We start from the raw sequence: 15,051 nt of genomic DNA, 5'->3' as shown, positions 1-15,051 counted from the left end.
TCTTGCACTGTTACTCTCCCCATCTGGAATCACTCACTTCTCTTTCTCCTGGAGACCCCATCTTCTCCTTCTTAGTCCTGCTAGTCATCAACTCTGTAGTCTTGAGCAAAGACTATTTATTTTTTAAGTGGTGCTGTTAGGGTGCTATGCACATCACAGATATGTTGGAAGACATGGGCTCTTGCCCTGGTAGTTTACAATCTATCTTGCTATCAAATTGCCATAATTCAGTTTGATTGTCAATGTTTATATTGGTCTTCTGCAATAGACACATCCTCTACAGATTAGACTTCAGTACAGTAGATAAATAAACACATTCCATATTTTATCTAAGCTGAAATTAAACAGCAATCTCCAGACTACATCCATTTAAAACACCACTCCATTCTCATCAGGGTGCCTTTTAAATTAAGCAACAACTAATATGTATGTGTGACTTTGTTTTTCCCCTTCTGCCATAATGTTTTTTTCAGTCTGAGAACGTAAATCCTCTCATGTTGTTAGGGCTTTACTCAGCTGGATTTTGATGTGTCCTTTTATGGACAGGCATTCTGTACTGAGTTGACTTTGATTTGACATTGGATTTATAGTGTATTGATTTATGTCAAGTCTGTGGTTTCATCTGTTGTGTCAGAGGATTTCAGTTAAACTGCACGGATTTTTTTTCCCTTCAATTTTTTTCTGCAAATTTGTTTGTTTGATTTTTTACAGGGAGAATAAAAGAAAACAAACAAGTCATTACAGTTCATTACAGTGGTGTGGCAGGAGGGAGGGGAGAGCAGTTGGTTGGTTTTTACACTTCCATTTTAATCAGGGTCACACAAACAGAAAAATCTACAAAATCAATCATTTTGATTTCTTATTGCAAAGAGACATTTCTGTCACTCTGTCTTTTTAAAAACAATTGTCTTCTTTTAAACTTGGTGCAAGAGGCTTGGACGAGACACATGCCAGTGAGACCCACTTGTTATGGGGAGAAGCGTAATCATTGTTTCCCTTTGTCACCAACTGCATCATAAAACCAGGTTTCAGAGTAGCAGCCTTGTTAGTCTGCATTCACAAACAGAACAAGAGTACTTGTGGCATCTTAGAGACTAACAAATTTATTTGAGCATACTTCATTTGCTCAAACAAATTTATTAGTCTCTAAGGTGCCACAAGTAGTCCTGTTCTTTTATCATAAAACCAGGTGTTTTAAAGCTTGTTATCTCTGCTTGAAGTCAGCGGTTCCAGTCTTTCAGGTAACAAGATCAGTTCCCTGGACAAAGATCCTGGCTGTGCCCGTCAGTGCCCACTGCCTCCCATTTGTACCTTAGGCTGGTCCAACCCTAGCCTGGCAATTTTGAGGCAGCTGGGGTGGATCCAGGCAGCGGTTCATTACAAAGGCCCTGATCCTGCACAGAGCTTTGTGCAGACAGAAGGCTCTGCTGTGTGAACCTCAGTGTAGCCTACAGTAATCAAGGGCAAGTCTGAAGTCCCTGCTTTGATACGTGTAGTGTGGAAACTTGTCATCTAGCTGATACTAAAAATCTAGTTCACCAAAGTCATTAAATGAAATGATCTGCCTCCTACAGAGCTTTTTTTCCTTTTAGGATAAAGTGGAAGTCGAAGTAGTACGACTTGTGGCTGTTAGAATCCGTGCACCCATTACACGAATGAAAACCGGTACACAGGTTAGAGGAATTATCCTTAAGAGTTCTTTCTCTCCCACTCTTTTTGTTTTATTTTGATATTTAATTTTCAAAGGAAATGTGCTAATGAGCATTACAAAGAAAAAGTAAATAGTTTAGTTGGAAAGCATTTTCACATCAACCAACCAAAGTTCTAAGCTTGATCTTGTGGAATAAAACATTAACTCGTGATTTTTTTAAATTAATTAAATGATGATGCAAACTCTCCTTCACTCCTTGGTGTTATTCTGGGCATCTTCCTATTTAACCTAATCAGACACTATTTGTGCCACAATAAAGCATATGCTGTTACACCAGTGGTGGGCAAACTACGGCTTGGGGGCCACATCTGGCACTCCAGATGTTTTAATCCAGCCCTAGAGCTCCCACCAGGAAGCAGGGTCCAGGGCTTGACCCACTCTGGCACTCCAGCTGGGGAGTGGGGCAAGTCGAGGTCTTGCCCCACTCTGCATGGCTCCAGGAAACTGTGGCATGTCCCCTCTCCAGTTTCTACGCGTACAGGGCACACTGGGGGCTCCATGCGCTGCCCCTGCCTGCGGACAGGGCAGCGCGCAGGGCCGCCTGGCTGCACCTCCACGTGGGAGCCGGAGAATGGACATGCCACTGTATCTGGGAGCTGCTTGAGGTAAGCGCTGCCCAGAGCCTGCCTCCTTGACCCCCTCCCGTGCCCGAACCCCCTGCCCCAGCCCTGATCCCCCTCCCGCCCTCCAAACCCCTCGATCCCAGCCCAGAGCACCCTCCTGCACCACCAACTCCTCCGCCTCACCCAGAGCCTGCACACTGAGCCGGACCTCCAGCCCTCCTGCACCCCATCCCCCTCTTTCATGAGCATTCATGGCCCGACATACAATTTCCAAACCCAGATGTGGCTCTCGGGCCAAAAAGTTTGCCCACCCCTTTCTTACACTCATGCTGCTGCTGCTTCTTTTAATGCTGGCTGCTCCTTTAAGACAGTGTTTCTCCAACCGCAAGGAGACTCTGACCTCTTTCAAGAGAGGATCACGCAAATAGGGTGCAAACAAGAAGAAAAGGAATTCTATTTCTGTTCTTGCTTTGGACTTACTAGAGCCAGAACTCAATATAGAACCAAAAATTAGCAATCTGCCATGTTGGCATGACCACCAGGGAATCTTTTCATTTGGAGATGGGTTGTCTGGTCTATCCTCCTTTCAGGAAAATATGTAGTATGTCCAGTCTGGCTCTAATATTTCAAAATATGGGACCTCAACCAATTGCTTTGAGAGACTATTTCAGTCTTAGTTATGTCACTGTTAGGAAGCTGTTTCAGATATTTAGTCTAAATCATTTCCTAATTTCATCCCATTAAGCCTAGTTACGTACTTGTACCAGGTTAAATAATTACTCTCCTTGCTTGGTATTTGCACCTTTTGGATATTTATTATGTGTATATTATGTTGTCACAAACTGGGGGCAGGGGAGAAGGAGCGGGTTGGCACAAACAGCCAACCAGCACAGAAGAGAGAATGCCTAGTCAAAACAGTAGAGAATGTAAGAATGTGTACGATGCTTCAGTCGTTAAGGGGGCCACATAGGATGAGTGACTCCTCCATGTGACCAGCTGCTGAGGGTTCTGATTAAATGAATTCAGCACTTAGTTGTGGTAGGGCCTCTTACAAAAGGGAGTGGTTTAAAGATTTTTGATGCAAAAGGATATGCCATTGTGAGATTTCTGTACATGAGATCACTTTTAGAAGGTGCCCTTGGTAACCCAATATTTTAAAAAGTATTATTTCTAGAGTAATAAAACTCTTCAGTTGGCTTGGGCATTTTGTGTTGAGTTACTATGTTCCTTCCTTATTTGTATAACTAATTTCTGCCCCAAAGTTTCACCTTTTTCAATCAAAGCTCCGTTTGTCTGCTTTCAGATGCCAGTTTATGTGATGGGCATCACCAGTAATCAGACCCCTTTTTCATTTGGCAATGCATTGCCAGGGTTAACGTTTCACTGGTCTGTCACCAAGAGAGATATCCTGGACATCAAGACAAGACACAATGAGGTAAATTCTACTGTAGGCCCAGAAATGGTTAGAGGCGTGGGTGCATGCGTGCACCCCATTTTTTTGTGATGCTTAAACTTCCCCGGGATGGGAATTGAGATCCACTGCCTCCATTTGCTCAAAAGGAGGGTACCCACATCAGGCACAAAGATGGAATTCCTTTCTTGTCAACTCCAGTTAATGAGTATTTTCTATTTCAGGCTTCTCTTCAGCTTCCATCAAAATATAATTTTGCTATGGATGTTTATGGCAGAGCAAAGGGAAGAACAGGGCTGAAGGTCGTTGTGAAAGCCCTTGATCCTACTGCTGAACAGTTTCACAGTCTGGCAGGAGAGCTGTCAGATGAAATCCAAATTCAGGTAAAATGTTCTGGTCGGCTTGTCTCATTTTAAACAAGAAACTACAGTTTTAATCAATATTACAGGTCTGAATTAAATACTTTAGAGCAAGGAATGCAGATGTAAAGATGCAGTTGCAGTCTAAGCCCCACTCTAGATATTGGTGCTTAGGTGGCATCTCCCACTACTAAGAGAGAAGTTACCCATCTGTTAATTTGGGGTTAAGTGTTGGGCATTCCTTCCCTGATGGTGTCTGAATGTTATTTTGTTGAATTTTCTTTTTAGATGGGGCAGTACTGGAAGTTGGCTATGGTATTAAGGAAAAGTAGCCTTTAACATGCTATGGAAGTGGCTCTTTCAGACTACATATCAGTGGCCCCATTAAGATACAGTATAGATTAATTTTGTGTAGTGGTGATGCACAATTACTGCAAGTCATATAATGGTTTCTTCAGGTCTTCAGTGCCATTTTACCGGTGTGGTCCGATCTCAGTAACACAGATTTAGAAGGGTTTTCTTGATAGTAACCTAGATCCATATCATGCCTACTAGATCCACTCAGAGAAAGAATTTCACCTCCACCACCCTGGGGTCCACAAAGGTGGCATTTGGGGGACAAAATCCAGCTCTCAGTGGGCCAATGTGGGGAGAACATCTCCACCGCCTGGATTTTACCACAGGTGGGAATGATCTGAGCAATACATATTAAAAATAACGTGATGGAAATTTCAGTATTATCTTTTGAAACAGTGAGTAAAGTCATTGTTGCTGTGAGTCAGGAATAAATGTGGGGAGAATCCAGTGAAGAAATGTTAGAGAAGTGTACCATTTAGTCAAATGTGTAGGCTCACTGTGAAGAGAAATGAACATTATTCAAGAAATGAGACACCCAGCATTTACCCCCCTCCTCACAAGCTGTTATGTTGAAAAGCCAGCTGTGCCTGGCTTTTGACAAGAGAGACTGAATCTTCCCAAGTTTTAAAATGTAAACACCGCAGTTGCCTATTATTAAAAATCATAATTTTAAAAGTTCCTTTAAAATTACAGCCTTTGCATTTTCACCTTTGCTCCTAAGTGACAATACTTCAGATGTGTACAGTGTATTGTTACAGATAAGTTACGAACAGCAACAGTTTGTGAATTTTTTTTTCCTCAGTTTATAGCAGGAAAACATTTCAACCCTGTTTTTGCAGATATGCATGTGATTAACATTACCTTTTAAGTAGGCCCATTAAAGCCACATGATTAAAGTTATTCACATGCATAAGTGATTGCAGGATTCTGCCCTTATTACAGAAATATGTTTTACATCATATTAAAGCATAAGGTGGTGCAAGATTTAACACAATCTTTATCTACAAGTTCTTCTTCGAGTGATTGCTCACATCCATTCCAGTTAGGTGTGCGCGCCGTGCGTGCACGTTCGTCGGAAACTTTTTACCCTAGCAACTCCAGTGGGCCAGCAGGTCGCCCCCTGGAGTGGCGCCGCCATGGCGCCCAATATATATCCCTGCCGGCCCGCCCGCTCCTCAGTTCCTTCTTACCGCCGTGTCGGTCGTTGGAACTGTGGAGCGCGGCGTGGCTGTCCTCCACGTCCCTAGCTCTCCTAGTTCTCTATCGTTTATCTATCGTTCATCTCTAGTCCATTATAGTTGTTAATTAGTTGGTTAAGTAGATAGTTAAGTTAAGTAGTTGTTAAGTAGTTCTTCGCCGGGGGCTTGGCCCTTCCCGGCACCCGGCGCCAGGCTCATGCCTGTTTCGCCGGGCTTCAAGCAGTGTGCGGCCTGCAAGAAGCCCATGCCTACCAGCGATCCCCACGAAGCGTGCCTGAAGTGCCTCGGGGAATCGCACAGATCTGACAAGTGCCGCATCTGTAAGGCTTTTAAGCCAAGGACAAAGAAGGAGAGGGATCAAAGGCTCCGGACTCTCCTCATGGAGGCGGCACTTGACCCGACGGCTTCGCAGGCCGTGATCTCGGCGCCGGCACCGGATCGCACCGGCACTGAGAAGACTCCCCGGCACCGGCCCTCTCCGGCACCGGAGTCAGAACCAAGGCCGTCGAAGTCCAATACTCCGGCCAGGCAGACCCGGCTAGAGCGCCCGGCCTCGACATCGGCCGCGGCGCCGCCGGCACCGTCGACTCCGGGCCCAGCGGGTCCGTCGAGTCCGGTACCGCCGAGCTCCCCCATGAGATCTGGGGTTGAGATACTGGTCCCATCCACATCGGAGACCTTCGCCTCGGCTCGGGACCTCATAGCCCTGACTGAGCCCACTCGGCTGCCACCCCCGGTACCTCCGGTGCGGGTTGTGTCCAGAGGCAAGCCCATGATGTCGGCACCGCCCAGAAGATCTCGTTCACAATCCAGGTCCCGACGTCTTGGGCGCTCCAGATCCCGCCGCCGCTCGCAGTCCCGGCACCGCTCCCCTCAGCGGTACCGGTCGCACTCGCGGCACCGGTCGACATCGAGACGATCGCGGTCAGGTTCCAGTCGCCGAGACCGGCACCGCGATTCTAGGAGCAGGTCCCGACGCTACTCGCCGCACCGGTCGACCTCCCGGCACCGAGCCGGTGGCAGGTCCCGGTCCCGATCGACCTCCCGGCACCGAGCCGGTGGCAGGTCTCGGTCGACCTCCCGGCACCGAGCCGGTGGCAGGTCCCGGCACCGAAGCGGCGCCCGGTACCGATCAGGATCCCGGCACCGCGACAGAACTCGGTCCCGATCCAGATCCCGGCACCGTTATGACTCCCGGCACCGGTCCCCGGCACCGAGACGATCCTCCGTGCCGGCCCGCGCAGACCCTTACCATCCAGGGTCGGCCCCTCCATGGCCCTCTAGACAGCCGTCCGTATCCTCCCAGACGGACAGCGGGTATGCGCTGGGCACCGACCGGCAGACGGCGCTGTTCGGTGATCCGCCGCTGCAGGACCAAGGCCCTCAACAGTGGGGATTCTGGACACCCTGGGCATACCATCAGGCCCAGGGCCCCCAGCAGCTCCCTGCTAGGCCGGCGACTGCGGAGCGTAGGGCTCCTGAAGCCTCGTTGTCTCGCCCCCCTCCCTCCCCAGAAGGGGAGGAAGGGTCCAAGCAGCAAGACTCCGCTGTGGCTCCTGAGGCAGAGGCGAGGGCTGAGGAAGACCCTCAGTTAGACACTCTCGTGCCTGGGGTCTCCTCATCCTCCTCCCCGGATGAGGCGGTGGCGGGTACCTCCTCCAACAGTCCCCCCCCGCTGGATCTCAGGGCGCACCAAGACCTCCTCAGGCGATTGGCTCAAAATCTGAGTCTGCAGGCAGAGGAGGTCTCGGAGATAGAGGATCCAATTGTAACCATCCTCTCTTCTGATGCTCCCACCAGGGTCGCCCTGCCCTTCATACGGACCATCCAGGCCAATGCCAACACCATCTGGCAGTCCCCGGCCTCCATCCCTCCGACAGCGAAAGGCGTCGAGAGGAAGTACATGGCCCCTTCTAGGGGATACGAATATCTCCATGTACACCCGACTCCGGGTTCACTGGTGGTGCAATCAGTGAACGATAGGGAGCGTCACGGCCAGGAGGCTCCAGCCCCCAAATCCAGAGAAGCCAGGCGGATGGACCTCCTTGGCCATAAGGTGTATTCGGCTGGGGCGCTGCAGCTCAGGGTCTCCAACCAGCAGGCCCTGCTGAGCAGATATGCCTTTAATTCCTGGGTGGCAGTGGACAAATTTAAGGAGCTGCTGCCACAGGATGCTCGCCAAGAGTTTACGGCCATCTTGGACGAAGGCAAGAAGGTCGCACGCACGGCCTTACAAGCCTCCTTGGACGCTGTGGACTCGGCTGCCCGTACCCTCGCGTCAGGAGTTACGATGCGTCGCATCTCCTGGCTGCAGGTTTCCGGCCTTCCGCCGGAGCTCCAACATACTATACAGGACCTTCCTTTCGAAGGCCAGGGCCTGTTTTCTGACAAGACAGACCCCAGATTCAAGAGTCTGAAAGACAACCGGGTCATTATGCGGTCCCTCGGGATGCACACCCCCGTGACGCAGCGTAGACCCTTTAGGTCGCAGCAACAGCAACAACAACGCAGGCCGTTTTCCCAGTTCCGCCAGCGGCAGGACCTTTACAGGCACCGCGGCAGGAACGGAAGGCGCAGGCAGTCGGGGAACCAAGGGGGGCAGAACCAAGGCTCCTCAAAGCCCCCGCCGGGACCTAAGCCTTCATTTTGAAGGTGCGCCCGAGGGCGCAGTAACAGTTTCCCCTATGGATCCTTCCCCCCCGTTTTCCAACCGCCTTTCGTTTTTCCTCCCGGCGTGGTCCCAAATAACATCGGACCGCTGGGTCTTAAGCATGGTGCAGACGGGATACCGCCTTCAGTTTGTTTCATTTCCTCCTTCCCGCCCTCCTTCCTCGTCCCTCTTCAGGGACCCCTCTCATGAGCAATTCCTTTGGCAGGAGGTGCAGACGCTCCTCAGCAAAGGAGCTATAGAGGCGGTTCCGGAAAACGAGAAAGGCAAGGGGTTTTATTCCCACTACTTTCTGATCCCCAAGGCCAAGGGGGGCCTCAGGCCTATCCTCGACCTGCGAGAGCTCAACAAATACCTCATAAAGTTGAAGTTCCGCATGGTATCCCTGGGGACCATTATTCCATCCCTGGATCCGGGAGACTGGTACGCCGCCCTCGACATGCAGGACGCGTATTTCCACATTGCCATTTGGCCGCGCCACAGACGCTTTCTCCGCTTCGTTGTGGGGGCTCTTCATTATCAATTTGCAGTCCTCCCATTTGGCCTGTCCACGGCCCCGAGGGTGTTTACAAAGTGCATGGCAGTTGTCGTGGCGCATCTTCGGCGCAACCGTGTCCACGTGTTCCCTTATCTGGACGACTGGTTGATTCGGGGCACGTCGGAACAACAAGTCAACAGCCATGTCCGCGTGATCACCGGCATGTTTGCAAGTCTGGGCCTCTTGATAAACGCAGACAAGTCCACCCTGAGGCCCACTCAGAAGGTGGAATTTATCGGGGCCGTCCTGGATGCCACTGTGGGCAGGGCCTCGCTGCTCCTGCAACGGTTCCAGACCATGGTGGCGATCGTTCAACGTTTGTGGTCAGCCCCATTGACGTCAGTGAGGACATGTCTAACCCTGCTAGGCCACATGGCGGCTTGCACCTTTGTAACCGACTACGCTCGGCTCCGCATGAGGCCTCTCCAGCTGTGGCTTATCAGTCATTACAGGCCGGCAAGGCAACCGTTAGACATGCTAGTCACAATCCCCCAGAAGGTCTTAGATTCTCTCGGCTGGTGGCTAGACCAGTCCGTATTATGTGCGGGTCTTCCCTTCCACCCCTCTCAGCCCTCGGTATCCCTGACAACGGATGCCTCAGATCTAGGCTGGGGTGCCCACCTAGGGACCCTGTGGACACAGGGCCTGTGGTCCCAGGAGGAGGTGGGGCTACACATCAACATGCGGGAGTTGAGAGCGGTCCGCCTTGCTTGTCAAGCGTTCTGTCATCAGCTTCAGGGTCGTTGTGTCGCCGTGTTCACGGACAACACGACGACCATGTACTATATCAACAAGCAGGGCGGCACCAGGTCCTCCTCCCTGTGCCTCGAGGCGATACGACTCTGGGACTTTTGCGTAGCCCACTCCATTCACCTCAGAGCTTCTTTCCTCCCTGGAGTACGGAACACGCTGGCGGATCGATTGAGCAGATCCTTCCTGTCACACGAGTGGTCCCTTCGCCCGGACGTCGCTCTCTCCATTTTCCGGAGGTGGGGTTATCCCCGGGTGGACCTCTTCGCGTCCAAGGGGAACAGGAAGTGCCAAGCGTTCTGCTCCTTTCAGGGCAGGGAGCCGGGTTCGATAGCGGATGCCTTCCTCATCCAGTGGTCGACCCACCTGTACTATGCGTTTCCCTCGTTCCCTCTGGTCCACAAGGTCCTCCTGAAGGTGCGCAGAGACAGGGCTCTCGTGATCATGGTGGCCCCAGCATGGCCCAGGCAACACTGGTACACGATGCTGCTGGACTTGGCCGTAGCCGGCCCAGTTCCCCTGCCCCTTCATCCGGACCTGATTACCCAGGACCACGGGACCCTCTGTCACCCAGACCTGCAGTCGCTGCACCTGGCGGCGTGGCTCCTGCGTGGCTGACTGGTTCCGAGCTGCGCTGCTCCACGCCTGTGAGAGAGGTGCTCTTGAGCAGCAGGAAACCGTCCACAAGAGCCACATATTCGGCGAAATGGAAACGCTTCTCCTCTTGGTGCGTAGAGAGAAATCTCCGCCCTATGGAAGTTTCGGTAACCGAAATCTTAGACTATGTTTGGTCCCTCAAAGGGCAAGGTCTGGCCTTATCGTCGTTGCGAGTCCACCTAGCAGCTATCTCCACCTTTCACCCGGGTGCGGACGGTCGCTCCGTTTTTTCTCACCCGACGGTGTCGAGATTCCTTAAAGGGCTGGAACGTTTATTCCCTAACGTCCGTCCCCCTGCTCCAACCTGGGATCTTAACCTGGTGTTGTCCCGGCTCATGGGGCCCCCCTTTGAGCCGTTAGCTACTTGCTCCCTGCTTTACCTCTCTTGGAAGACTGCCTTTCTAGTAGCTATCACCTCAGCTAGACGGGTGTCGGAGCTCCGAGCTCTTGTGGTAGACCCCCCATATACGGTCTTCCACAAAGACAAGGTGCAGCTGAGACCACCCCCTGCCTTTCTACCCAAGGTGGTCTCAGCCTTCCACGTCAACCAAGAGATTTTCCTCCCGGTTTTTTTCCCGAAACCTCACTCTTCGGGCAGGGAGCAGCAGCTCCACTCGCTGGATGTCCGTAGGGCTCTCGCGTTCTACATAGAGAGGACCAAACCCTTCCGAAAATCCCCCCAGCTTTTCGTGGCGGTAGCGGACCGTATGAAAGGGCTTCCTATCTCCTCCCAGAGGGTATCCTCTTGGGTTACGTCCTGTATCAGGACCTGTTATGACTTGGCCCATGTCCCTGCGGGCCGTGTGACTGCGCATTCTACCAGGGCGCAGGCGTCGTCGCTGGCTTTCCTCGCCCGTGTGCCCACCCAGGAAATCTGTCGGGCAGCGACCTGGTCATCGGTCCACACCTTTGCTTCCCACTACGCCCTGGTCCAGCAGTCAAGGGAGGATGCGGCCTTCGGAACTGCAGTGCTCCGTGCCGCGACTTCTCACTCCGACCCCACCGCCTAGGTATGGCTTGGGAGTCACCTAACTGGAATGGATGTGAGCAATCACTCGAAGAAGAAAAGACGGTTACTCACCTTTGTAACTGTTGTTCTTCGAGATGTGTTGCTCACATCCATTCCACACCCGCCCTCCTTCCCCACTGTCGGAGTAGCCGGCAAGAAGGAACTGAGGAGCGGGCGGGCCGGCAGGGATATATATTGGGCGCCATGGCGGCGCCACTCCAGGGAGCGACCTGCCGGCCCACTGGAGTTGCTAGGGTAAAAAGTTTCCGACGAACGTGCACGCGCGGCGCGCACACCTAACTGGAATGGATGTGAGCAACACATCTCGAAGAACAACAGTTACAAAGGTGAGTAACCGTCTTTTACTATGCTTATCATTCTTAAATCTTGGCATATATTGTGGATCGTGGGCTGGCATTATTTGCCTATGGGTTTAGTGGTTAATTATGTCACCATAATCAAATTTAAAATCTCGGAGATGGGTGTAGAAAGCTATTAATATTTTAATACTGGCCTTTTTTTTTTTAAAAGGTCATTTGAGGTCTTGAGTCTAGGGCAGTGTCAGACTTATTATTGAAGTGATGTTGTTGATAATAGAGTTGGAAGTTTCATGAGTCAATTGTAATTTCTTAGCTGTATTCTTGATATTCATTGTTAGCAGCACCCTGAAATTCAAATGGTGCATTTCAAGGTCTTTAAATTGCAAACCAGTTGAATGGAAAAATAAAAAATTGTTCCTCTCTTTAGAATGAATGACTATTCTGTACAGTGGCTTACATTTTTATTCTTTAACACCACAAACTGAGTGTAATGAACACTACAAAGTATCATTCAAAAACGAGCATATTGGCAACTTCCCTCTTTAGTGATTCTTTTTTCCCCCTTGCCTGTGTAAGGGCTAAATACTGCTAACCTTAATCAAGCAGGAAGACCCAACCCTGCGAAGTGCCTTCCACTTCCTCAGAAATGCTGAGCACCCTCAGCTTTCATCATTTTTAATGAGAGCTGGGGACTCTCTGGGTCATGTGGCTGCAAGTACTACTGATTAGGATAAATATCCTACTCTGTTCTGTAAATACATTCACCTTTTTGTCCTATGATGGTTTGAGGCTCCCTGTCCCTTGCATAAAACCATCAGTTTTCACACACTATGATCCGTAGACCCCATAGGATTTGCTGATAGTCTCCAGATCTGGCTGGTGACTTGGTGCTGGCTCCTTCTCCTTGTTCCAGCTACTAAATCGCATGAAAATACCATTAAAAAGGCAGCAGAGACTTCCCCCAGTACCAGCAGGGGTCTCAGATCACCTCTACCCCTCCCCCCAGCAGTCCTGTCCCGCTGCCCAAGTTTTGGTCACAGTGGGTATTTTTAGTAAAAGTCATGGACAGGTCACAGACCTGTAAATTTTTGTTTACGACCTGTGACCTATCCATAACTTTTACTAAAAATGCCCATGACTAAAACATAGCCTTATGTATAATACACGTGCATATGTGTATACAATAAACTTACAAATGAATTGCTCCACATCTACAGACTTTCTAGCATGACATCATGTCCTTGTACTGAGAAACAATTGGGAAATACAACATATATGCTTATAGAAGTGCATTTTTTTACAAGAATAATGGGGACAAAATATACTATGTAGCATAAGTTAGAACCTCCATATGTGATATTTAATCTTGTGTGTCTTTGATTTTTCCACTACTTCATATAATAGAAATATTTAAAATCTGCTTTAAATTTTAATTTTTCAAAAGACTTTTTTAACACCTTATTGCAAATTCCTTCTAATGAATTTTATCTAAAACACAAAGCTGGGGAAACACAGAGGCAGACAATACTCTCTGCAGAGATCTAATCCATCCACAATAAATTGAGAAGCCATATTATTTCTCCTCATCTACATAAATAAAAATCTCCCACTTCAAAGGGAAACAGAGAGTTTATGTATTAAACAGATTAAAAAGGTGATTTTTATTTTCATTGCAATTTGTTCTGTTTGCCTTGATAACATTTTTTTCTTCAACTGTACATCTTTTCAGTATGCCATACATAGAATCATAGAAATCCTAGAAATGTAGGACTGGAAGAAACCTTGAGAGATGATTTAATCCAGCCTCCCTTGCTAGGCAGGACCAAGTAAAGCTAGACCATCCCTGACAGTTGTTTGTTCAAACTGTTCTTAAAAACCTCCAGTGATGGGAATTCCACAACCTTCCTTGGAAGTCTGTTCCAGAAATCAACTATTCTTATAATTAGAAAGTTTTTCCTAATATCTGACCTAAATCGCTGTTACTGCAGAATAAGCGAGTTACTTCTTGTCCTACATTTGGTGACATGGAGAACAATTGATCACAGTCCTCTTTGTGACAGACCGTAACACATGAGGACTATTATCAGGTCCCCCGTTCTGTTCTTAAGACCAAACATGCCCATGGGTTTCTTTTAAAACATTTCCTCTCAAGTCAGATTTTCTAAACCTTTTATCACTTCTGTTGTTCTCATCTGGACTGTCTCACATTTATTCACATCATTCCTAAACTAGTGAACAACTTGTTAATCCTGTATATTAAAATATAGTTAAGGGATTATCACTACGAAGCTCAAAACAGTTGTTCTTATGTCCCTCTTTTGTGTTCCTTTTCTTAATTTTGTTTTGGAAGAGGAGAAATAAATAGAAGTAAATGTTCTTCAGTAGCTAGTCGCTCGTAGAAATAAACAAGGCTAATTTTTATTTTCCAGGTATTTGATAAACTACTTCTAGTTACTCCACAAGTAGATGCAGAGCAAATCTTAATGTCACCTAACTCATTTATTAAACTTCAAACAAACAGGTAAGTAGTAATTTTTTACAGTGGGCCTATGTGTCAGCAATTTATTGTAGCTGTAAATTATAATTCTTGATATTTAAAATAACTTTTTTTTGTCTGTTTCGTTAAAAAAAAAACCAAGTCTCCCTGTACATTCTTATATTGAAGGATTTATCTTTATCTCTACGTTTGTTTTCTATCCAATCTTGTGCTTGTCTTTCCTTAGTTAGAAAGCTATACCTACACAGTTGTATAGGTCTGAGAACTTTTAGGTCTTGGTTTTAAGAGGTGCTGAGAATCTGTAGATGACTTTAACTTGAGTTGTGGGTACTCAGCACTTCTGAAAACCAGCTCCTTGATGTTCTTCTGACTGAGAGGCTGAGACTAGATTGTGAGACCAGAAAGTGTTTTACCTAAAGATCACAACTTAAATCCACTGATTTTTGGTAATGTTTTTATTTACTGAACTTTCATGTCACCATAGTAAAATCTGCATTTTGTTTCTTAAAAATAATAAATATTTATTTTTGTCTCTTGAGATTTTTTTACATGTCACGGTTACTTAAAATGATTGTATTTTGAGAAGTAGCAGTGTAAAAAATGTCTTGTCATTCCAGATGTATTATTTCTTAATGATTTCCAGCTCTAGTTTGTACAGAGTACAACTAAGAAAAGGCTATTTTTTTGTCCCAGCCAGGCTTGATCTGCAAGTCTGGTTCATGTATTATCACTAGTAAAACTCTGGTCTTGGTTACATATCTGTAACTCTGTCTTCAATAGGATTACAGAGGTGTAACTGGGGGTGGGTAGGGGGTGGAGACAGCAGGACAGGATTTTGCCATTTGGAACTTAGTTAATAGCTCTCATGATGGCTTGTGAGTCTGAAAAGAAACCTGCTTTCACTCCCAATTGCTAACACTGGCTATACAGAGCTATTGGGATTGAAAAAAGCAGAAACATTTTTCCTGCCAAAGTCAGGGAATGGATCTGCTAAATAAGGAGGTGCCATTTT

The 15,051-nt window shown here is 48.1% G+C and overlaps 1 protein-coding gene across 1 annotated transcript in view; it reads left to right on the top strand.

The window, feature by feature from the left end:
- Positions 1–15,051, top strand: part of NUP210 (nucleoporin 210) — a 125,904-nt gene that overhangs the window by 85,048 nt on the left and 25,805 nt on the right. The window contains exons 26-29 of the mRNA XM_030568114.1: positions 1,593–1,673; positions 3,578–3,709; positions 3,910–4,068; positions 13,972–14,063. Coding sequence (XP_030423974.1) covers positions 1,593–1,673; positions 3,578–3,709; positions 3,910–4,068; positions 13,972–14,063 — 464 coding nt within the window. The remainder of the gene's footprint in view (positions 1–1,592; positions 1,674–3,577; positions 3,710–3,909; positions 4,069–13,971; positions 14,064–15,051) is intronic.

The sequence above is a fragment of the Gopherus evgoodei genome, chromosome 7, assembly GCF_007399415.2.
Source record: "Gopherus evgoodei ecotype Sinaloan lineage chromosome 7, rGopEvg1_v1.p, whole genome shotgun sequence".
NCBI classification, from domain to species: Eukaryota; Metazoa; Chordata; order Testudines; family Testudinidae; genus Gopherus; species Gopherus evgoodei.
This window is presented reverse-complemented; position numbering and strand designations above follow the sequence as displayed.